The 25076-nt window shown below is 38.3% G+C and overlaps 1 protein-coding gene across 2 annotated transcripts; it reads left to right on the top strand.

Annotated features, from left to right (window-relative positions):
• Nucleotides 1–56: 56 nt before the first annotated feature.
• On the top strand, nt 57–23392 carry LOC117288630 (src kinase-associated phosphoprotein 2-B-like). Of its 2 annotated transcripts, none has more exons than XM_033769555.1 (7): nt 57–238; nt 6792–6938; nt 14788–14979; nt 16979–17059; nt 17962–18170; nt 20496–20577; nt 22186–23392. In XM_033769555.1, the coding sequence occupies exons 1-7, from the start codon at nt 190–192 to the stop codon at nt 22944–22946; spliced, it is 1521 nt and encodes a 506-aa protein (XP_033625446.1). In that variant the 5' UTR covers nt 57–189; the 3' UTR covers nt 22947–23392. The 2 variants fall into 2 exon arrangements, with proteins under 2 accessions (XP_033625446.1, XP_033625445.1); XM_033769554.1 differs by having other exon boundaries at nt 17959–18170.
• Nucleotides 23393–25076: the final 1684 nt, after the last annotated feature.

The following is a 25076-nucleotide window of genomic DNA, read 5'->3' as shown; positions in this document are numbered from 1 at the left end:
CCTTCTTTCTAAGAGGAAGTTTTCCACGAAAAATTTCTATTTCGCGTGCAGACGACACTTGTACAAGGAAGTAAATTTTTTCAGTGGCTTCTCAAGTTCCTAAAGTTTGGCGAAATGCTACGAATCATATGCGAATAAACTTCCACTGGTAGGAGGATCTAATGAGAAATCTGTCGCTCTGTCGCCATCATGCCGGAGCTAGAACATGTGATAGAAGAAGTGAAGAAGTTTCTAAAAGGTAATGTCAAAAGTTGAGAAGTTTCGTTCGTTTATTCTCTGCTGGGAGCTCGCTGTCATGCTGCAATTGCTTTGCTTTCAAGTTTCATATTGATCCATTCAACCATAGAGCGAGGACCAAACATTCAATTCAGTGCATTGCATGTGCGATGTCTTGTGCAGTGAGCAATCGTTGACACATTCTGTTGCATGTGGTTTCATATTCAGGCCTGTAGGCCTATTCTTCGTTTTTGAAAGGGCAAAAAGGTCTGGGAGCTGGAGGTAGATTGATTTCTACCTCCATGATTGATGTAACAAATAACGTGAATTAAATAAAGATATAATAAGATAAGTTTAATAATATGATTACTAAGTTATTGAGTTAGGTTTTGTATTTTGTAGCCTTTTTCCACTGTTCTTTATTCCTGATGCAAATGTAACTATTAAAAGAAAACATTGGTTGATTGCTACGGACATCATTTTCTTGTATGCGACATCAAATCAAATGTGAAATGTAGAGTTCCATGTCCAACAACCATCAGGTTGCAAACGGGTCACAGCTGGCCGGACAAATGATGCCACCATCAAGTTTTCTAATGCTTCACTCGTTGACAATGTGTCCCTTGCAGTCTGATCAGCAACCCCACAGTCACACTTTCGTGTTAAATCAATGTATCGGCTTATCATATGTTAACAAAATGTTATGAATTTAAATTTAGATGCTATTAATCTATGGAGGAAAAATTTGTTACAAAGTTTATCCAAGTAATTTTTTTAACAGTTATGTTTCCTCCTTAATAATTTTATCAACTGTTCGTTTTGCTCTTTGAACAATATGAAACAGCTTGAACAGCCAATCAAACTTTCTTCTTTCTAACTTTAAGTTTTAGATTGAAGGTTTCATTTTAATTTAGAAAGTGAAAGTACACATTCTTTTGAATCAAATAACAATTAAAAACAAGTTATTTAGATAATTTTGAAATGGACGTTGACATTACAACAAGCTTTATAAAATACAAATCTAATGTTAGTTTCTTGAACTTTTAAAACTTTTTACACTTTTTACTGGATAATTTCGTTACCTTACTTTGAAATCACCACAGAAAATAATTAAGAGGATGCTGATTTAGGCTGAATCCACCACGTAATTTCCACATTGGCTTGTTTTCCTGTTTGGTTTACCACCATTGTTGCAAACTGCTGCAATATACACTTTGATGAACCTCACATGAACTTTGACTTCAAGATCAAAAGGCCCTAAGTGGAGCTTTGAATGCTCATAACAGGATCCAATTGTATTTTAGTTTGCAGGGTTTTTCCCCTGGATTTTTCCAACTGTGTATTATAGACGTGTGGACTAGGAATTTGTGAAGCCTTGAATTGCCTTAATCACGCTGAAACAAGGTCCGGTGAATGTATTTTACTTGGTGTTTATCTCTGGTTTTCAGAAGGCCTACTATTTTATATTGGGTATTCTGTAAATGATGTTCTTCAAGTCCCACCCCCACCCTCGAAAAAGAAATTTAAAAAAGGAGAAACCATTATTTTGTTGGCGGATCCGCTAGCTTACAGTGCATGGGGAGTACCGTGAACCCATCAACAACAATAAATAAATCACTGATGAGAGACTCTGCTGTACAAGGTTGAGACGTCATCAGCCTAATTTGACTATTTTTTGCATTTACTTCTGCTAAACAAGTTTCATTCATGCTTAACAAGCTGGGTGGAGGCCTTGCTCTATGATCACCAACTTTAACGTTAAATGTTATAAAAATAACCAGTTTTTCACAGACAATTGGTTGAACTTTATACTTCCATTGACTCCACAGTCCGTAAAATCATAAAGTTGAAGGTTTTGAAAAGCTCAACAGGTGAAGCGGTTATGTTTTAGGATACCATGTTTTAGAGAAAGGGTTCTTGAAAGGATAAATAATATGAAAACTATAAAATGTCTAAAAACTTTTTAATCGGAAAAAGAAATAAGTGACAAACACTTAACTGAAGTCAGTTGTTCAATGGTCTTGATCAAAGAAGATTACAAACAATTGATTAGGCCTATGTTTGATTAAACAATGCAATTGTTTGTAATCTCTATTAGTGGCTTAAATTTATTATAGACTGCAAGTCTCACACACATATTTGAACCTGGTTTCATTGAAGTATCATAACACAAGACGAAATATACCCCTCTAGTCTAAAAGTTTTGTGATGATGCCAACTTCACCCCCTGCCCGCCCGTTGAAATGCCACTATGCCACTATGATTCAACTAGTATTAAGCCACTATTTTAATTCTAAGCCACAACCAACTGTCACAAAAGTCCTGTGGTTTAATACCAAAGTTCAGGCCTGATTCAGTTGCCTCCATGCCCCGGGTCATTGCCTCCTTGCCATTGAAATGGTTCGGTAAATGCTTCGGTAAAAATTTTCAATTTCCTCTTAGGGTGCCCTTACCCAAAGAGAAAACAAAAATGCTTTGGTGCCCTTGCCTTGTTTAAAACAAAGCCTACAGGCCTGAAAGTTCATAATACCTTTGCTGCATATTCTGTGAAAAACGTTATGAACTTAGCAGCATTACTGCTAATTTAATTGGGACCCCCCCTCCCCGTCATGATCCTTTTATTTAAAGGTATTCCCTAGTGCACAGCAAATCACAGAATTAGTCATAGGGGCATGAGACTCCCAAGGTCCCCATTTCCTTAGTGTTGGTGTCTCACTTAATACCTAGGCGCTGATCTTTATATAGTGGACATCAATTTAAGGTTTAAGGGAAGCAACACTTTGAAATGTGTGACACAAATGCTCTGTCAGTTTATTAAAGGTGAATGATTATAGAGAAACTTGTGAGTTTTCATCAGAAACAGATACTGACACTTGTGTGATGTTTTTACACTATATTCCGGATGAAACATTTTTCTGTAACCACAGTAACCACATCAAATTAATAACTTGAGTAATAATAATAATAGTAGACAGTAAAAAAGGAAGGAAAAAAAAAAGGGAAACTCAATTTTTGGAAAGGTACACACTTGGTAATTGTCAAAGACCAGTCTTCTCCCTTAGCATAAAATAACAAGCCTGTGAAAATTTGAGCTAAATTGGTCATCGAAGTTGTGAGAAAACGATGAGATGAATTTGTGTGCTATCAGGTAAGAATAAAGACTTTTATAGCTAGAAGTCTTTTATTATTTTAGTGAGAAATTACCTCTTTCTCAAAAGCTATGCTATTTCAGAGGGAGCCGTTTCTCACAATGTTTTATACTATCAACAGCTCTCCAATGCTCGTTACCAAGTCAGTTTGTAAGTTAATATTTGTTTTGAGTAATTACCAAACGTGTACCTTCCCTTTAAAAAAGAAGAAAGTGGTTTACATGCGTATTTACTATGTTACATAGTGTTGAACATTTTGACCTTTGCTGATATGATGTTGCGATGACTGTGTATGTTTTTTATTCCACTTAATCATAAGTTCAAAATTCAAAGTCTTGGTTATTCAACCGTCACATTCATTTATTTTTAGAACCCTTGTTTCCAGTTTAAACTTTTGGTGTTAAGGTTCACTGAAATCATTCAGATAAAATTTCTCACAACTTTCATCACAAAGACGCGTCGTCTTAAAATAAATTTTGATTTCCTTATCCCTGGCACATGTGGTCAAAACCCTCAGGCGGTTGGATTCTAAATCCGTTAACATTAAACTGACATGTGTTCCCTGGAGTTTTTCAGCACTTCCCTTTAAAATTAAGATGAACAAGAAAATGCTAAATTTAGAGCTCCACCGTTCACTTTGTATCCACTGAGATATGACAGCCGACAGAAAAAAAGTAAATAAAAATTGAAAGTACACTTATACTGACTGAAGAAATTCTACCAGTTATTTAATATCCTAAGACATCAAGGCGGGGCTCGAACCTCTGAAGCTTGTTTCCTTAAAGGCAGTGGACACTATCGGTAATTACTCACAATAATTATTAGCATAAAACCTTACTTAGTAACGAGTAATGGGGAGAGTTTAAAAGTATAAAACACTGTGAGAAAGCTCCCTCTGAGGTGACGTAGTTTTCGAGAAAGAAGTAATTTTCCACGAATTTGATTTCAAGACCTCAAGTTTAGAATTTGAGGTCTCGAAGTCAAGCATCTGAAAGCACAAAACTTTGTGTCACCATGGTGCGACAAGAGTGTTTTTTTTCTTTCATTCATATCTGGCAACTTCGACGATAGATTGAGCTCAAATTTTCACAGGTTTGTTATTTTATGCATATTGTTACCATCTGTGAAGACTAGTCTTTGACAATTACCAATAGTGTAGCCAAAATTAAGCTTGGGCGATATCACGATATTATCGAATATCGCGATATTAATTTGGAAACGATTTCGATATCGGATGGATTTGGTTTTAATCGAAATATCGATATATCGCGATATATCGCAATAATCGCGATATATCGCGATATCGATTAAATATCGCGATGTATTTGCTTGCTGAGACATCTTGTACCCCATAGGTTTGGAGTAAAACCAGAAGAATAGGTCATTAGAACACCTCTCTTATGCTATGACTGTCTCTTCTACAACTTTCACTTGGAGTTTGAAGACTGATGATGTCAAATTTAATTAATCGCGATTATATCGAATATCGCGATATAATGTCGGCGATATATCGTGAATAAAATAAATCGATATCGCCCAAGCTTAGCCAAAATACACAACAAAATATGCAGGCCTGGAATTTCTTCTTTGGCAAGGCAAGTCAATTTTCACTTTGCAAAGGGCACTTAAAGGGCAAGATGCCAAGACCTTCCCTCCCTTCCCTCAGTCATACTCTTTGATAAATGATTGTGATTTATTTTATTTTTTTAACTTTAGACAGCCCTTAAAGGCAGTGGACACTATTGGTATTGTCAAAGGCTAGCCTTCACAGTTGGTGTATCTCAACATATGCATAAAATAACTAACCTGTGAAAATTTGAGCTCAATCGGTCATCGAAGTTGCGAGATAATAATGAAAGAAAAAAACACCCTTGTCACCCGAAGTTGTGTGCGTTTAGATGGTTGATTTCGAGACCTCAAGTTCTAAACTTGAGGTCTCAAAATCAAATTCGTGGAAAATTACTTCTTTCTCGAAAACTATGGCACTTCAGAGGGAGCCGTTTCTCACATTGTTTTACACCATCACCCTTTCCCCAGTACTTGTTACCAAGAAAGGTTTTATGCTAATAATTATTTTGAGTAATTACCAATAGTGTCCAACTCTGCCTTTAAATGTAAATTTGAGCTATTATCATAAGTTGATCAGGTCTGCATAATAATGTAAGCAATATGAATCACACCATGGGGTCAAAGTATGTTCATATTGTTTACATTCATTATCTGAATGATCCTCTTCCATTGTATTATCTACACTTTTTATCTTCTATGTTGAAAAAAAAAGTGATACAAAGTTCAGACTATGCGGACATGAAATATATGCAGCCAAGTTAAAATGCAGCTAGAGTAAAACAATTTGAGGACTTTCTTTAAGGCCCTATAAGAACTTAGGTTTGTTTCTAAGTTAGATGAGATACTTTTGATTGACTTCAATTTGGAACTAATGAAACATTTTGTTATTGTTTGATGTAGAATTAAAGGCAGTGGACACTATTGGTAATTGTCAAAGACTAGCCTTCACAGTTGGTGTATCTCAACATATGCATAAAATAATAAACCTGTGAAAATTTGAGCTCAATCGGTCATCGAACTTGCGAGATGATAATGAAAGAAAAAACCCGCGCATGTCACATGAAGTTGTATGCGTTTAGATGGTTGATTTTGAGACCTCAAGTTCTAAATCTGAGGTCTCGAAATCAAATTCGTGGAAACTTACTTCTTTCACGAAAATTTAAACCGAGGGCCAAGATTGAAAAGCGATAAGCAAAGTGTGATGTCACAATACAAATTACTCATGCTAAATACAGATGCTAGATACATGTAGTGCATTATAAAATCAAGCCCTATTCATATTGGATAGGGCAGGGCCATTTTTATTCTGCAAAGGGGCACTTAGATTGCAAAGTCCATGTGAAACTTTTTAAAGGGGCACCTTGGCAATACCAAGACAATGAAGGCATCTGTAGCCCCTGTTTAAAGGCAGTGGACTCTATCGGTAAAATAATTTTGAGCATCAAAACTTACTTGGTAACAATTGCAATGGAGAGCTGATGATAGTATAAAACATTGTGAGAAACGACTCTCTCTGAAGTAACATATTTTTCGAGAAAGGAGTAATTTTCCCTGAATTTGATTTCGAGAACTTACAATTAGATTTTGAGGTCTCGAAATCAAGCATGTGAAATCACACAACTTCGTGCGACAAGGGTGTTTTATCTTTCATTGTTATCTCGCAACTTCGACGACTAATTGAGCTCAAATTTTCACTGGTGTGTTATTTTGTGCATGTGTTGAGATACACCAAATGAGAAGACTGGTCTTTGACAATTACCAAAGGTGTCCAGTGCCTTAAATTCATTGACCTGATTAAGTTAAAAAGTTAAAACAAATTGTTTCCTAATGATTAATACCACATTTTGTTCCTTCTAGATGTTGGGGATTACCTATCTATCACCCTCAAGAAGGAAAAACTGCAGAAGGAGACTAACTTTAAGCGAGAAAAACTTCTTAAAGATGTTGAAAGTATCCTGGATAAGCTCTCCCCTCCACTGATTGAGGAGGAAGAGGAGGAGCAAGGTAATAAGGAAGAAATTGTTCGGGACTCGAGGCATTTCATATATTATAGAATTTATGGTAATAAGATAATAATAAATTTTATAAGGCGCTGGTATCTAGAAAACTATTCACTGTGCTATGAATATGACCAAGGGAAAAATTAATGGGAGGCTTGACTAAAGAGGTAAGTTTTGAGATTGGATTTGAATGAAGAAATGTCAGGTTGTGATCTAAGGGTTTAAGGCTGCAACCAAGAAACATCTAATGTTTGTGTCTACTTACGGTAGATTTTGTGCAGAGAACTGTCTTGCCTTATATTCTACTAGCGCGGAGTAGATTTTTGAAATTCGGGAAACTTCTCAGTTCTGAAAAGAACTGTCCGAAATTGTGTACAATGTGGATATGTTATATTAAAATAGTGTTTTAGAAGTTAAATTATTAGTTGGTAATAACGAGAAACTTACACTATTGATGTGAAAAGCTGTCACCATGAAGTTTTGAAAGTTATCGTAATCTGCCTTTTAGGATGAGATACTAAAATACAATGATCATAACGAATCTGTTTACACTACTTTCTTTATAAATACAAACATTTATTTTTTAAGGGACATTTACAGAATAAGGTTACGAGCCAAACTACCATGTCACAAGTACAATTTATAAGTGGTATCTCCTGCTCATTTTTGCTTATCAGAAAAGTGTTAAGCAATATCTTTTCTTATTCTTAAGCAGCTCTTTAAAAAGAAAAAGTTAGAAACTCTTTCTTCAAAAAAACATAAACAGGTGTTGTCCCTTTCATTTTTACTTTTATTGGAGTAGAACTTATTTTTTATTTTATAGAACTGATCTTGTCATTCTTGTCGGCCAAACCACTCTCCTCCTCCCACCCCACATTTACTTTGGTAGTGTGTGGTACGTGAAGTATGTCAGTGAACTCCAGATCACACTGTACGTGCATCCGTCTACAAACATACTCTAAGTTGTACATGCTCCATTGTAGTCAGAATGTATTTTTAATTTATATATATGGGGTGGGGGCGACATATTTTAAATGTCAGAAGATTTTATCTCTCAACTTCCTGATATTTTCAGCTCCATTTGTGACCTTAACCACATTAATTCAATCGTTTTTTGTTCTTCGGCCATTAATATTGATGAATTCCCAGTCGGCCGTGTGTCATAAGTCACCTGCGTAATAATCACGACCCCAAGATTTTAAATTCAGCATTTCCTCAGCCACGATGACAGCGCTGGCCAGCACCGTGGTTGCCCCTGATAAAAGTCTCCCCCCGAGAGTCAGGCTGAGAAGAAACGTCACTTCCGTTTTTGTCTTCCTCTGAAGGGAACGCTTAGCAGCAGCTGTTGCAAAAAATGTGAATAGATATGTTAAGCTTTTAACAGTTTGTTTGGCAGGTCATAGTTTGAGGTTGGGGGATACAGGCTGGATGGGAGTTAAGTAACATTTTGAAATTTGCTAACAGTGCTAACAGATCGGTGTAAGTGGGTAAAAACCACAAATGAGTATTCTTTATCACCGATGCAAACCCAACACCTATTAAATCGTTTGGAGTACCCGCTGCTAAAAACAAAGGATTTGAACTGCCTCCTAGCCACTGGGCAATCTCGGTGGTCTAGTTGGTATGACACTGCTCTAGAATTGCAAAGGTCGTGGGTTCGAATCCCACCTGAGTAACATGCAATTTTTTTTCACAGAACTCTGGTAAGTTCTGAGTATACAGTGCTCACCTCACAGACATTGGTGTATATGGGTAAAAACCCGAAATAAATATTTTGAAATTCAATTTCAGGTTTTGCAAGGTAGGATTTATTTATCTTTCTAAGGGTCATCGTAACTCAAACACCCTGTTGTTCATTTTGTTTTCTTATTGCAAACATAGCTATATAGTAATTAAAGACACTGGACACTACTGGTAATTGTCAAAGACCACTTCTCACTTGGTGTATCTCAACATATGCATAAAATAACAAAGCTGTGAAAATTTGAGCTCAATTGGTCGTCGAAGTTGCGAGATAATAATGAAAGAAAAAACACCCTTGTCACCTGGAGTTGTGTTCTTTCAGATGCTTCATTTCGGGACCTCAAAATTAGATTTTGAGATCAAATTCATGGAAAATTACTTCTTTCTCAAAAACTATGGTACTTCAGAGGGAGCCTGTTCTCATAATGTGTTATACTGACAACAGCTCTCTAATGCTCATTACCAAGTCAGTTTTTATGCTAATAATTATTTTGAGTAATTACCAATAATGTTCACTACCTTTAAAGGGGGCACCTCAGTGAAGATAATAGGCCTATCGGTTGAAAGTTGTCAATGTTCCATTTAGATAATCTGAACTTTTTCGGAGAGTTTTCATTGTAAGGGTGTACTTTTTGAGAGATCTCATTTTGGAAAACTTAAAGGCAGCAACTGTCAATAATATAGACAACATTACGCCTCCCTATACTGTTTTGCAAAAGTTTGGGCGACAGTCGTGCGCCTTTATGAGCAAATATTTGGCATGGGGCAGAGGAAGCTTCAAATAGTCTACAAGTACAACTGATTTGTTTTCCTGTCACCCTTTAAAGTTGCAAATCCCTTTGGAATAAAACCCTTTGCAAGATCCTTGCAAAACCTAAAATTAAATTTCATATTATTTACTAAATTCCTTTCCACCCGGTTTACCCCACTCAAAATGACATGTATATGACCTGCCCTACAAACTGTTAAAGCATGAAACTCTAGATTATACCAAAAGAGTATTTCTACACTTAAAAAAAATTCACTGTGACATTGTGCATGTAGTTGAACCAGTCCTAGAGTTCATTTTACTTTCCAAAAAATATATTTTGTTTACCCCCTACTACAATAGCTTTTGTTATTGTGCACTTTCTGTATAACTCTTTTGCATGAACTGCATACATACACTTTCTAAGGGTTGAAGCCTTATCCTGTGTGCAGTAACTTTTGCCCAAGTTTACCTGTTTACCTTGTTTGGGCATTCAGGTTTCAGTGTTTCTTTCTTGCCTTTCACATGGTAGATCCCAGTTAAATTCCTCTCTTCAGAGGGGTGCCTTGCATTAAAGATTGGCTTTTCATTTACAAGCTGATAATTGCGTGTTTTTTCCAAATTCAAGTTTTTGTATTTTTCGGTTTGCCCCCACATTCCCAGATTTAATCTGAGGTATCTTCAACATGTTCTATGCACAGGCATCTTGTCTCATTACTAGTAAAAAAGTAGTTAGATGTATAATTATTAATAATAATAACCAGGGACTCTTAATAAGGGAATAAAAGGGTAGTGGCCTTCTCGCATGGCCACGACCACAACCCTACAAGGTTTTAAACTGCAGTTTAAGAACGTGTCACATAAATGCCTTTTTAGTTATAATGCGTAATCAAGTATTAAACTCAGTAAAACATTGATCAGTTTTTCCGACGTCCTTGAGCATGTGCTTTTAAAACTGAGACAGTTTTCGGAGATGCATTCGTGCGCGTGCTATGCATCTAAACTTATCCAAAAACAACCTGTTATAAACAGCTCCAGCTGGTCATAATCAACCGTTGAAACACTCCCTCGTGACGCGCTCTCCACCAATAGGAATAGCGAAATTGTCTGAGGTATTTATGAATTTTATTTTAATGGCAACCTTTGACAGACTGTTCCTGCACAAGCCATGGATTACTTGAGTGCTGATTTAGTACATGATCAATTGGATTATGATTCAATAAGTTAAAATGTCGTTACAGAGAATTTGTTGAATTAAATCAGTGTTGAATATTGATTTCCATGGCTATACATTAAGGACATTCATTACAGTCAGGTTAATCAAAATTTGTTCTAAAAATTTGACATATTTGGAAGTTTCCCTCAGCCAAGTAAACACATTGTATTCCTTTCTTAAATTGTATCTAAAAAAAAAAACTTGTTTTTATCTAGAGAACCTGTTACAAGATGGCAAGGAACTGCCTTTTGAACGAAAATCTTATTCAATTAAGTCACAAGAAAAGCACTTGCAGTCAAAGTATTGAGTAGAATGCATGGGTACAACAGCTATTTTGATGAATAAACATACAGAGAGTACACAAGTGTTGACACACCACCATGTAGAGTTAGCACAATGGAGGATGCACCAGACGAAAGATTACAAAGAATAGGATTTATGGGGGAAATCCCCCTCGCTGTTCATATGCTGATTAAAACGAAACAAGACTTTGGCACCAAACTGTGTACAGTGTACCAAATAGAGTGTACTATCATAGACTCTTCCTTGCTCTACCTCCATGCTCTATGGTACTGTACATTGTATTTCCATGGAGGTGGAGTGGTATTTCCTTGTGTAGGGATCGATCAAATTGCATCATTATTTTGTTTCCAAGTTATCATTGCCTGATCAATGACAATATGGTCATTTCCTTCCTGTGTCATGATTAAACAAGGAACAGACATTTTTGTTTTCATAGGGTCCCGGACTTGAAATTTTAGACTCTTAAATCTTTGAGGAGATTTTGTTATTTGATTATTTTTCTTTTGGGTGGAGGGTAAGTCACACTGCAGCGGTGACGAAAATGATAACGATCATGACGCAAAGAGAACGCATTCTATTGGTTGAATTGCTCCATGCATTCTATTGGTTGAATTGCTCCATGCAGAATATGCCCACGCTTATTCAACCGATCGAGGGCCTGTTTTGATAACATTCTCGTTGTCATTATTGAGGCCTGTGTGACCGGGGCCCTAAGACAAACAAAGAGTCTGCTATTGAGTCTATAGAAGTTTGATTGTCTTTGGTATGGATAATCAGCCTTTCATTTCAATTGCCAAGGCGATGGTCAATAGTAACCTTAACCTAGTCTAAAACAAATTGAAGAAATTAAGTTTATCCCCCCCCCCCCTTATTTTTATTGGGTGAGGTTTTGTTAGAAATTAATATTTCTCAGGATTAATATACCATCTTTTAGTACCAGCCAAAACTTTTAGCGAAGTAAAAAAAATATATATTATAATTATTATAATGATAATAGTAATAGTAATATTTGGTTTGTATATTAGCGATACAAACCATGTCTCAAAGCGCTTCCAACATTATTACCCTGATCACTTGGCCATTTCATTCCTAAAACCATCTGAGCTCCCTGGAATACAGCCTGTGTCGCCAAATATGTAACGCACTAAGCTAAACCATGGCTAAACCAACCACAAGAACCATCTCTGCCCTAACAGGCACCCATTTACCCTGGTTGGAGAGAAGCAATTATAGCAAAGTGTCTTGCTCAGGGACACAATTGTCATGACCGGGATTTGATCCCATACTCTGCTGAACAGAAACACCTGAGCTTGAGTTTGGTGCTCTTATCTGCTCGGCCACGACACCTCGAAATGAGACATTAATTGTATTTTTTTTTTTCAAGTTTTAAAGGAGGGAAGTCTTTATTTGTCAAGCAGAATCTCAGCTGAGCAATTACCAGGACTTGTTTTACACTGCTGTTAAAAATTAATTGGTTTTGGTTTGATTTGAACAAGGAGGAAGGAACACTCAGTCTTTGTTGAGGCTCTCCTTGATTTTGTGTACTTAAGCACATGTTGCCATTGCTGGTTTTTTTTTTTTCAGGGTGTGTTTTTTAAACAAATGAAAAGCAATGAACTTCGGGAAGGATTTCCTGTGATTAAATTGTCGTGAAGCCTAGAACACATGTCACGTACTCTCAGTTTAATTCTGCACACAACTTCCTGTCGTCCAATAATGAACAAAAGTTTGGTTTTTATTTGGAGGCGGTATAGGTAATATTTAATGGGTGATGGGGGAGGGCTCTTCATGGAGATTAAATTGGGATAAAGGCCAAGTGAAAAAAAAAAAACAGTTGATCATCCTGCATAGTTTTTGAGAAAGAGGTAATTTCTCACTTACAATAAATATTTTAAGTGAATTCTAGACCTCAGCTCGGAACTTCGAACTTTCACAGGTTTGTTATTTTACGCAAATGTTGAGATACCCCAAGTGAGAATACTGGTGTTTATAACAATTACCAATAGTGTCAATTGCCTTATTAAAGCCCCCCTAAAATAAAGAAATGAGATCTATCCTAAAGGGAGATAACTTCTACAGAATATTTTTAGTACCTTCCAGGTAATAGTTTTATTTTACCCTAAAGTCAAGAGAGATGGTCGCAAAACACTGCATGACTAACTCTGGTTGACTCAGGGCCTGGGTCTGATTTCTATTCAATAATACACATTAAGATGCATCATGAGATTGGGTATTTAGCTTATGTTTCCTTGACCTTGACATTCAATGCATCTTCATCACACTCCCAATAGACATCTGAATCAGATAAGGGAGGTGCCCATCCATCACAGTAAATGGATTTTCTCCAACAGCAGTGGAAATCCAGGTTTATGTGTCATGATACACGCTCAGCAAATGCCTTTTAGCTCGCAGACCATGTTACTGGGGTCAACATAGGGTGCGTTCGACTCACGGTGCTTGTTCGTGTGAGCCCCGTGACAAGAGCTAACTGAACAATCATTCGCCCTCTCGTGGTGACGTTATGCACCTCTCGGGCCAGTCCCAATGGGAGACTTTGGGACGCTAGGTGGCAGCAGACTTACCAGGTAGATTTCCATTGTTTACGTAGTTCTGAGCATGCGCACATGACCGAGAACAATGGATTTACCTGGTAAGTCTGCTGCCACCAAGCGTCCCAAAAGTCTCCCATTGAGCCGTTTCAAAAGCAGGGCACTTATAGGGCTGACCTGGGTGAGCCTCTGGAATGACGTCAATGCTATTTCGAACGTTGGCAGGGGTAGACCCGAGGAAGCTAATCAAACACATAGAAAGAGCTGATGGGTAATACATGATGTTGACCAATCTGGAATAGAGTGCACCTGATATACGCCAAATTTTGGCAGCCATCTGGGCTCAATTTCATGGCTCATGCTAACCATATCTAAAGAATCTGCACTTATGTCAGGGAATTCTGTGCTTACGTCAAGCATTTCAGAGGTTGCAGGGAATTTTTGCTTTGTGTGCGTACTCCCGGTAACTATTAGGCATTCCGAAGGCCAAAACATAGAAAGTGACTGGAATGGGAGACAATTCACATGCGAGTGGTGCAGCCATGAGGGCCTTTTCCAAATTGTTTTGTGGTTTTGTTGATGAACTATTCATAGAGTATGAAACGTGCATTAATGTAAGCTGACCTGCTGACCCCCGTCGATTCTAATTGGTTTGGACTTTTGCTATCTTTTAGCAATAGCAATAGTTGAGATTATAATGATACACTTTAGAAACCTGCAAACAAGTTGGAAAAGGCCCGCGTGGCTTCGCCACTCTCGTGTTTAGTCTCCCGTTCCAGTCGCTTGGGACCGTGGCTCTATGAAGCTGTCCAAGCCACAACGGCCTTGACCAAAGTCTACCCTTAATTAAACTGACAAGTAATCTCTGTCTTCATAACCACACGACAACATCTCTTGGGACAGATCTTCTTAAGGACAGTGGACACTAATTGGTAATTGTCAAAGACCAGTCTTCTCACTTGGTGTATTTCAACATTAGCATTGAATAACAAACCTGTAAGAATTTGAGCACAATCGGTCGTCAAAGTTGGGAGATAATAATGAAAGAAAAAACACCCTTGTCACACGGAGTGTACTCTTTCAGATGTTTGATTTCGAGACCTCAAATTCTAAATCTGAGGTCTCAAAATTAAATTTGTGAAAAATTACTTCTTTCTCGAAAACTACGTCACTTCAGAGGGAGTCGTTTCTCACAATGTTTTGTACTATCAACCTCTCCCCAATACTTGTTACCAAGTAAGATTGTGTACCCACCACACATTTTCTCACAGTCTCTTTTTGTATCCATTTGTAGAAGAGTATGCCGATGTGGACCTACCTATGAGTCCAAGCTCGGAGCACATCCAAGAAGAAGGGGAACTTGAAGAGCTGTACGAGGACACGGTTCCAGCCGAGTCGACCCACAGCAACGACTCATCTCACAACTCAGAGGAAGAGCAGGAAGATAATAAGATTGGAACTATTGACCTCGATGGTGATCCATACGGTGGGGAACCATGTCATTTGATTAATAATGATCATATTAATTATACCTATAGTTCTTATACAGACCCCCTTGTGCTCTCACATGCGCCTTTCTTGTTTGCCATTTTTGGGGTCAAAATCATCCACAAATATGTACAAATATCTGAATCTGAAACTGATAAAAATGGTTGATGCGCCTTTTAATCAGAGGTGTCCGTGTTGTGTAAGGGTCTAGAAATCAATATAGACCCCCTTGCATAACGTGAAGTGCTGTCATAACACTGAGGTCACACGCACTTTTTTAGGCACAAAGAACAGCTATCGTCCAATGAACCTCTTACTTTTGGCCTCTGGGATGGTGCTTTTTGAGAGTGTGACGTCATATATTGGTGTCTATAGACGATGTGACCTGTGACATCACATGTTTACAAAAGAGCCACTAAGCTTGGACTTCCTGCAGGCTTGATTTGTACACAGCTCAATGGAAGAAAATATAAAATCTTTTATTTTATGGAGATTGCACTGTCTAATTCTTGTCAACTTTTGATATGATTAAAGGAGGCACATCTCAAAACTTGTCCAGCTTTTACTTTCATAACTCTTGGTTTTATGTGGAAATTATGACACAAAATGACAACATTCCCATAGGACCAGTGTAGTACAGTGCCTGCCATAATACTTAAATAATGTACACAAGGTCACACTTATTGTAAACAAGGTCTATAGCACTTTACAATATTATCATATCAATGTACTTTACATGAGTTCTCTAGTCATTGTACCCATAATATGCCTGTAATCTTTCTCCAGCTCCCTGGGGAGTATACAGCCCTGGGCACTCCAAAGGCTCTGTTGCAAACACTATGACAACTTCTACCCTTGCTGGTACCCATTTATACCCCTGGGTGAAGAGAAGCACTATGTATTGAAACCACCACCACAATCCAATGACTTAACCACCAGAACTTGAATTCAGCCATGATCCATACCCATTTCTCTATGACGTTGTGTCGTGGCAGAGCGGTCAAACGCACTTGACTCAAGCTCTGGTGTTTCTAATGGTCCATTGTGTTGTGTACATGTACATGTATGGCACTTAAAAGAACCTAACCTTTCTCAGCTCCCTGGGTAGTATACAGCCCTGGGCACTTCAAAGGCTTTTTTGCAAACACTATGACAACCTCTACACTCGCTGGTACCCATTTATACCCCTGGGTGAAGAGAAGCACTTGTATTGAAACCACAGGAATTGAAGTCACAATCCAATGACTTAACCACCAGAACTTGAATTCTGTGTGCTAAATCCCTCGGCCATGATCTATGCTCACTTCTCTTTGACTTTGTGTCGTGGCAGAACTGTCAAACGCACTTGACTCAAGCTCTGGTGTTTCTAATGGTCCATTGTGTTGTGTACATGTACATGTATGGCACTTAAAAAGAACATAATACAATATTTATGCACAGGGATTACTCCTTCAATATTGTGTTATTGGTATCCATAGCAACTGCATAAGAGATTACTGTTTTTAACTGCATTATTCAGAGACAAGGCTATACAACCATCTCTCAACCTTCGTTCTGCAAACAGATATCTCCTTCAAGAAATCAAGTCTAATCGCACCTGGGTGGACAGATCTTTTTCTATTGCGGCACCACGTCTCTGGAATCAACTACCTCTTCACATCAGAACATCCACTTCTATTCACTCTTTCAAAACATCTCTCAAAACACACCTCATGTTGATAGATCTGTTCTTCTGTATGTAATCTGTTCTTTGTGATTTTTGTTTGAGTTTCTTTGTAATGGTGCCCTGAGCACTTTTGTGGATATGTGCGCTCTATAAAATGTTGTTATTATTATTTTTATTATTATTATACTTATTAATCAACTTGGTAGATTTTTTACAAGTGGTTGGTTTTGGGTTCCCCTCCTCCCCCTTCCCTAAAATATAGATATTTGTCAATATGATCTTCATCTGATTCATGTCGAAATTAATAAGTAAACTTCGTCTTTCATTTTAGGGGATGTAAAGGTCAACCCCATTGCTGCGTCAGATTTGACTTCACCGAGTAAAGAGGGATTCCTCGACAAGAAAAGGAAAGGTACAGTGTTAAAATTAACTTAGAGTTTCAGAAATTTTACCTCCCAACTTTCAGTGAAGAGATTGGTCCCTAAAAATCCAAGTGCCAATTCTTGTATTCCTGCTATATACGCTTGCATCCATGCAATGCAAAACTTGTAATCGTTTTTTCGAACTTCTACAGGTTTGACAGTTTATGTTATATGGTGGATTACATACACTTTTTGCTGGCAAAACCAATTCTGTAATGTTCCTTCAGCGCCTTGTATCCTTTGGCAACTTGGCGCTTTATAAATACTGTTATTATTATTATTACTATTATTATTATTATTATTATTATTATTATTATTATTATTATTATTATTATTATTATTATTATTATTATTATTATTATTATTATTATTATTATTATTATTTTAAGAGGAGCACATTTAGATTAGTTGACTTGATTAAGGGTCATCAGTCAACATCCAGAATTCCAGGCACCAATATTTCTCATGGTGGCTGGTAAGTGTCACTAGAAGTGCTTCGTTAGGGCAGCCCCAATTACTTGGATTATTGACTCGGAAGCCTGGATGCCTGCATAGGGGGGGGGGAAGTAAGGGGGAGGCACTGCAGTAGAGGTCATGAGGGGATTGACCATTCAGTTAATATTAGAAAAAAAGAATCTCGCCTTCACTGTGCTTCCTCCCCCCCCCCCCCATCTTCATCAATTCCAAAATTAAGATAGGAGTTCTACATTCATAACTATAGGACACTTTGGGCGTTTCACGTGTCGCTTTGCATTGCATTTTAGTATTAGAAAAATGAATCCTGCCTAAACTGTGCTCCTTAATTCACCCCCCCCCTCCCATTTATCTGCTGTAGCATGACACTCTCAATGCAAGACCTTTCTAAATCACCTTCCATTCTTTTGGACAGTAGGGCAGTTTGGGCTACAGGGTTGGCAGAAGCGATACTGTATCATCAAGGCCAACGTCCTGTACTACTACAAGAGGAAGACGGATAAGGAGCAGTGCAACCAGATTGTCTTGACTGGATACCAGGGGCGGGAGGCCCCAGAGTTTGAAAAGAAGAACAAGAGGAAAGACTGTCTGTTTGAGGTGGTGTGCCCGGCCAAGAGGTCCTATCAGGTTCGACAATTAGTCCCTATTATTTGCCTCTTTTAATGGCACTATGGTGGATTTCAAAAAAGACTAATCTTATCCGAGTCAGGACGAGTTATTCGCCCTAACTTAGGAATAGCCGCACATTTTTTATATCTTCTTGGACGAGTCCCAAGTGAGAAACACTGTGAGAAACAGCTTTCTTTGAAGTAATGTAGTTTTTGAGAAAGAGGTAGTTTCTCACTAAATTTTTTAAAGACTTCATATCTGCAGCCTTTTTATGCATCTGAAAGCACACAAAAAGCACACAAAATTGTGCAGCAAGGTTTTTTTTCCCTTCATTCTCTTGCTACTTCGATGACCAATTGAGTCCAGATTTTCACAAAGTGAGTATACTGGTCTCTGACAATTACCAAAGGTGTCTAGTTTGGTAGAAAGTACCTTGGTTATAATATACAGTACAGCAGCTTTCGATTGTATAAGGCATTTTGAGAATCATTTCTCTTTGAAGTATTGTGGTTAAGGGAAAACAACAGTTTTTATCCCCCTCATTTGGATCTGAAGTTACTAATAGTACGGATTATATTTCCTGCTTGGACATAACCACTTTAGATTTTCTGTGATACCTACAAAAAACCCGATCACGTTTTGCAATGAAATTTTTACAGGTTAGTCTATATTTATATAGGATTAAAACAGTCATACGGTTTAAAAAACCAAAGGTATACTTTTCCCTCTAATGAAAACATAAAACATATTGTCAAGCAGTTAGGGTACTTTGATGTGGAACCATCATTTAAAGTCACCTGGAAATAGAATATTTTTTCTTTCAAACATAAGAGTATATGCTTACGAACAATAAAACAATTTTGTTAGTAATTGTTTGTCACGATTTATATGTTTAAAAAATATATAAAGTTGTTTGGGGGGCTGACTCCGCCTACCCCTTTTGTGACGTCAATCGAGGCAGACTATAGTATATAGTAAACACACGTGCAAAGTACATGTATGTCCAAGTCGTGAGTTGGTACATTTCAAAAAGTGTTTTTCTGCATTCAGCAGCAATACACCTGGTCGGCATTGCCGGAAAATAACAAATTGAAACGTACAAACTCACGACTTGGTCCGTACATGTACTTTGCAATTGTGTTTACTCTACGCATTACAGGCAAAGTCTGCCTCGATCGACGTCACGAACAGCGCCCTCTCGGGTCGGGGTCTACTCTTAAATTTGTAAATAACATAAGAACTGATTTTTTTAAACCTTAGTTAACTGTTTATTCACATTCCACTCATCAAAACACATATATTAGTGACAAAAGCTTTATTTTGAAAAAATACCACTTCCAGGTGACTTTAATACTTTAATTGGCAGGCCATCTTGAGTTAGAATTGCTGATGCAAGTGCTGCCCAGACTTTCACAGGAATGAATAGGAGCTCCACCTTTGCACCAAAAAGCTTGCAAGAATTGTAACTACACATCACATAGTTTATGTGTCATTCTCCAGGCCATCTGGCATGTGGCCCTCCAGTGGGGGCAATAATGAATGACGTGGCCCGGGGTGGAGGGCAATAATGAATGACCATGAGCAGTAGCAAGAAGACGCTCCCAGGGTTGCTTTATTAAAAAGGAGTTAATGGGTCTTATGAAGCAAAATCACATTTGATATCTCCCTTTCCCTGTACCCTCTATTTTCTTGTAGTAGAATGTTGATCCGATTCTAAGTCATTCTGGGCCCAATTGCATGATTTTTTTTCAAAAACAGGTTACCAGCCAACATTCCTTAAAGATTGCACTGTTGCGACTGGTGCCCCACTTGTTTTTTTCCATAGCAAAGAAATTTGTTAAGCACTATTTTCTGCTTGACAGCTTTATGAAATTGGGGCTAGGTCTTGTGCTAATGTGATCACACTGGCCAAGCTGAACGCTACGCGCGCATTAGGCGTGGTATGAGGTGCATGCTGGTCTATAGCTAGCAATCAAGTTTGATCAATAGCTAGACCAGCATGCACTTTACTCAACAGTGAGCGCTTGCAGGTCTTTGGCCCTTTACCTTTGGCGCCCTTTACAGTGTGTGATTCTATGGGCTGTAAGCGCAGAATTCTGCGATAAGCATGTGTGTAATTGGCCACTAAGTTTGCTTATAAATAGCTTCAGCTAGACCAGTTTCATACTTCATGCAAAAGCAAAAGCACGGCAAGTTTTCCTGTGATACAATTTGATAAAAGGGGTGTGCTGATTATTTCGTCACTACAATTTGCTTAGTATGAGCCAGTGTTGCTGGTTAACATAACCTTTTAGACATTTCACCATTAATAATGTCAATTACTATCAATTTTTCTATTTACAGTTCATTGCTCAGAATAAGAAGGAAATGCACGATTGGATAAAAGCCATAGCGTTCGCCAGCAAACTTGCACCAAGCTCAATAGGTATGATAAGAAATCTGATAGAAATCTTACTATGGCCTGACGTACGTCGACCCTGGCAGAGTCAAGATGTAAGGTTGAGTCACACTGCAGGGATAATGAAAACGATAACGATAACGACTTAAAGAGAATGCATTCTTTTGGTTGAATTGCTCCACGTAGAATACGCTCACGCTTATTCAACCAATCGAGGCGCTTATTTTTAACATACTCGTTTTCGTTCTCGTTATCAAGGCCTATGTGACCGAGCCTTTAGGCCATTAACTATTTTTCACATTGATACTATAGGTCATTTTGGTTGGTAAGCAGTTTCTGAGTGGTCTAGGGCGGTGGACTAGAGTTTACAGAATAAGGGTTCGAATTTCTGGCCTAGTTGTTAGTCTTGAAACCTGTGTCCTTGAGCAAGATATAATAATTGCTTCTCTCCACCCAGGAGTACAAATGGGTACTGTTGAGAGCTGGGGAGTAACTTGCAATGGACTGCCGTCCTGTCCAGGGGGAATAGAAACATTTCAGTTGGGTAGTGCCCAGGAAACAGGATGTAGACATTTCTATAGACTGTGCAAGTCTCCCGCAAGTGTAGCGCACATTTGAACTTCTGGGACCATTGTGGTCCCAATCTTACAGAGTTTTATGATGGGGAGATTTTTTTCGTCCATTATTTTAGTTTAACGTACCTAAAGACCATAAAAATTACATATGTTGTTGAAAATGTAATACTAATTAACAACAAATATAGAAGTACAAATAAATTCAACAATATAACGAAAAAAAAACCGATATGAAAACTTGACCTCAGGTCAAGTTACTTGAAAAAAATTAAGAATCTTTGCCCATCTCTGATCACGAAACTTACGCAGACGCTTGTTTTGTTCGTGCACGCAGGATGAACAGCCTTTTCATTTGTCATTTAAGCGTCAGCTTCCTCTTTTAACTGCATCACGCATTAATCTAACGCCCTCGCGAACATTGTGCGTCCGCGTAAAACCCAGCTTTTGATAAGTTCGCAATCTGAGTTGCAACAGGGGTTTCAAAAAGTTTAAGATCAAATAAACATCCTTGTCCCAGAATGTTCCGTTTGTCTAAACATAAACTATAACCGATTAATTGCATAAATGTTTAAAAAGCTAAAACTAAACTGAACAAGCTCTAATGAGTATTTTTGTTGTTCAAATTCGGTATTTAGAATAAATTAATGCAACGATTTGATTTGATAAAAAACAAGTTTTTTGTTTGTAGTGTTTTCTCGCTCTGATGCACGCGAGACTTGCATAGTCAATTGCAACGTCACTTTTTGCAAACCAAGGCTTTGCAAGATTGGATAACTATGGGAAGCCGTAAATGCAAAACAAAAATAGCAAATTTTTATGCTAAGCAAAAAAATTAATGTGGCACTAGACACAACAATGACAACTTTATGGACTGTTGGCTGGTGACCAGTTTCTGCTAAGCTATAACCGATCTGTGCTTACAAAGTTTGTATGATTACAGGCTTTATGAAATTGGGGCCTGGTCTTTTGTTGTTGAGATAAATGCATCAGTATCCATTAGGCCTACGGGAAACCTAGACTGGAGACTTCTTGTTTAATTCCTCATTCCTTCTTTCATCAGACCCTCTTGCCAAGTCAACGCCAAACAACTCTGGAGGCAGCGAAGAGATGTTGGACTATGACGACACGTCCATCCCGGTGATAAACAACAACGAGGCAGACGACGACGACGGCTACGGCGAGACATACGAGGAGCTGGATAACTATCAGTCGACTAAGACCGGCATCCTGCCTCCTCCAGAGATTCCAGTCACAAACATTGAGGAGGAGGAACCTGAACCGATCGATGAGGATATTTATGAAGATGTGTCTGGTCAATCAAGCGATCCCCTACCGCCACCTGTAACAGTACCATCACGTCCAGCAAAATCGGCCGCAAACTTGCCCCTCCCTCCGGAGCCGTCGACTGCACCCCCCGTGCCGACCACGCACAGACCCCCGCCTAGTCTACCCGTAGTGGAGAAACAGCCCGTGACGCCCTACTCGCCTCACACACAAATCAAAGGTAAGAATGAGAAGAATCTCAAGAATGACACAAAGTCATCTGTGAAAGGAGGGGGCAAACCCCCGCCGCCGATACCGACACGAGCTGAGACGACAAGTTTGCCCAAGAGAGAGTTGTGGGAAGAAGATTATGAGAATATTTACATCGGGTTGTGGGACTGCATGGCTGATGACAAGGATGAATTGGAATTTAAACGAGGCGAGATGGTGCATATTATAAGTAAGGAATACGACACATTCAGCTGGTGGATAGGAGAGAGAAATAACAAAGTGGGTCTGGTGCCCAAGGACTATCTAATGAAAGCATACATGATTTGATAAAGGCTCCAATCTATACGGTGTTTTGTTTACTAATGCTGATCTGAACTTTCCTTTGGGGACTGTGCTTTTACTCTGTCTAATGCACACCTTTTCCCCATCTCTTGGTCATTGTTAACTAAGCTATCCTTTTTGGGATATTCTGTGACCCTGTCTTCCATAAGGTTTCATTGTCACAATTGGTCCCCCACTCCTTTTGTTGCTAAGCAAATAAACTGCTATACTTTATAATGGATATTATGTGACCCTGTCTTCCAATCAGGGCCCAGTTTCATAAGCCCTGTAAGCTCAAAAACTTGCTAAGCACAGACAACTGGTTACCAGCTAAAATTCCATAAGGTTTCATTGTCACAATTGGTTCCCACTCCTTTTGTTGCTAAGCAAATAAATTGCTAAGCAGTATTTTCTGCTTGTTAGCTTAATGAAGTTGGGCCCAGAATATCAATCAGGAAACCTTCAAGACACTGGACACAATTGGTAATTGTCAAAGACCAGTCTTCTCACTTGGTGTATCTCAAGATATGCATAAAATAACAAACCTGTGAAAGTTTTAGCATGATTGGTCGTCGGGAGTTGCTTGATAACTATGAAAGAAAAAAACCCACCCTTGTTACACAAAATTGTGAGCTTTCGGATGCTTAATTCGAGACCGAGACGAGACCTCAAATTCTAAACTTGAGGTCTTGAAATCACATTCATGGAAAATTACTTCTTTCTCGAAAACTACGTCACTTCAGAGGGAGCCGTTTCTAACAATGTTTTATACTATCAACCTCTCCCCATTACTCACTACCAAGTGAGGTTTTTTGCTGATAGTTATTTTGAGTAATTACCAATAGTGTCCACTGCCTTTTAATGCGTATTGTCAACTAATATCAAACCAGTAGGGGAGATGGCTTTTTAAGCATTCGATCCATCATCATTCATCAGTGGCATGAACAAGAACATTGTCAACTGATAACAAAAAGGGGAGGGAAGAAAAGATAAATTGGGTAGGGGTGGTATGGCTTTCAATTGGAGACCTTAGATGGTCCTTTTTAACAATGGTGCGCTTGCTCAGACCTACACCCACAATACTGAGCATGCACTCACACGCTCGGAGCCGCAAAAAAGGACCGTTATGTCTGCTGCCACCACTGTCTCAAAAGTCTCCTACAGAACCTCAGTAACATTTGAAGGGAAGCTTTCCCATATCAATATCCTCAAACCCTGGTAGTTCTAATGGAAATCTGGAAAAGTACCTGATTCCTTTAAAGCAGCTCTATGAAATTGGGCCCTAGCCATTAGCTTTTTTCTTTTAGTTTATACCATAGGTAATTTTGGCTGGTATGCTAATTCTATGTTAGCCCTATTTGGAGTGAATTATTGTTGTATACATTTAAAACGGCTGTTTATCTCACTGCTGAGGTGCCAACTGTGTGTATATGTATCTTAAACTACATTGGTATATTACAAATCATTTCCATGTGATATTGATATGAAAAAGGACTACAACTTCCTGTTCAACAAGAAATTATAATGAAAATTTACATCAAAAAACTAATTCTTGCTGAAATTCACTTCCTTTGAAAGAGGAAATAGGAATCACTCTGGTTCGATTTCTTTGGGTTAATTGTAAAATGTGGAACAAATTTCTCTTTATCTGTTGCTCTATCGCTGCCCTTGAAGGATATGACATTATAAAGTTGTTACAATATCTTCCTATACTAATTGGTAACGGAATAACAGAGTAGGCAACAAGGTCTTAGGGCCATGTCACACCTGGCAACCAGTTCAAGGCAATCTCCATGATGATAAAGGCATTCACATTTGAATGTTGACACATTTTTCTCGGGGATGGAAATACAATTTGTCAGCAATAACGCATGTACTATGGATAACAAAAAAAAGTTAAATTTCACTCCTCTACACTACCAATGTGGTCCTGGAGCATGTGTAACCCAGAAAAAGGGTACCCTTAGAAAACTAATGACTTAAAACTAATTTAAAAAAAACACTAACTGTTGGGGCACTTGCCTGAACAAATGAGCCCTTACTACACATGCACTGATGTTGGTTGCCTCCTAGTTGCTTGCAAAGTTTGCCTCGTGTGCGAAGGACCTTAGACCGCAGTATTGTGGCCATGCGTTT

The sequence above is a fragment of the Asterias rubens genome, chromosome 3 (assembly GCF_902459465.1).
Source record: "Asterias rubens chromosome 3, eAstRub1.3, whole genome shotgun sequence".
In the NCBI taxonomy this organism is placed as follows: Eukaryota; Metazoa; Echinodermata; class Asteroidea; order Forcipulatida; family Asteriidae; genus Asterias; species Asterias rubens.
Note: the sequence above shows the minus strand (reverse complement) of the source record. Positions and strands in the feature narration are given on the sequence as shown.

What these genes read in the sequence shown, in the direction of transcription:
- LOC117288630 (XM_033769554.1), top strand. Translation starts at nt 190, where the DNA reads ATGCCGGAGCTAGAACATGTGATAGAAGAAGTGAAGAAGTTTCTAAAA. An exon ending in CCTCGACAAGAAAAGGAAAG is followed by an intron (nt 17,060 to 17,958) that starts GTACAGTGTTAA and finishes TCTTTTGGACAG; the next exon opens with TAGGGCAGTTTGGGCTACAG. An exon ending in ACTTGCACCAAGCTCAATAG is followed by an intron (nt 20,578 to 22,185) that starts GTATGATAAGAA and finishes TTCTTTCATCAG; the next exon opens with ACCCTCTTGCCAAGTCAACG.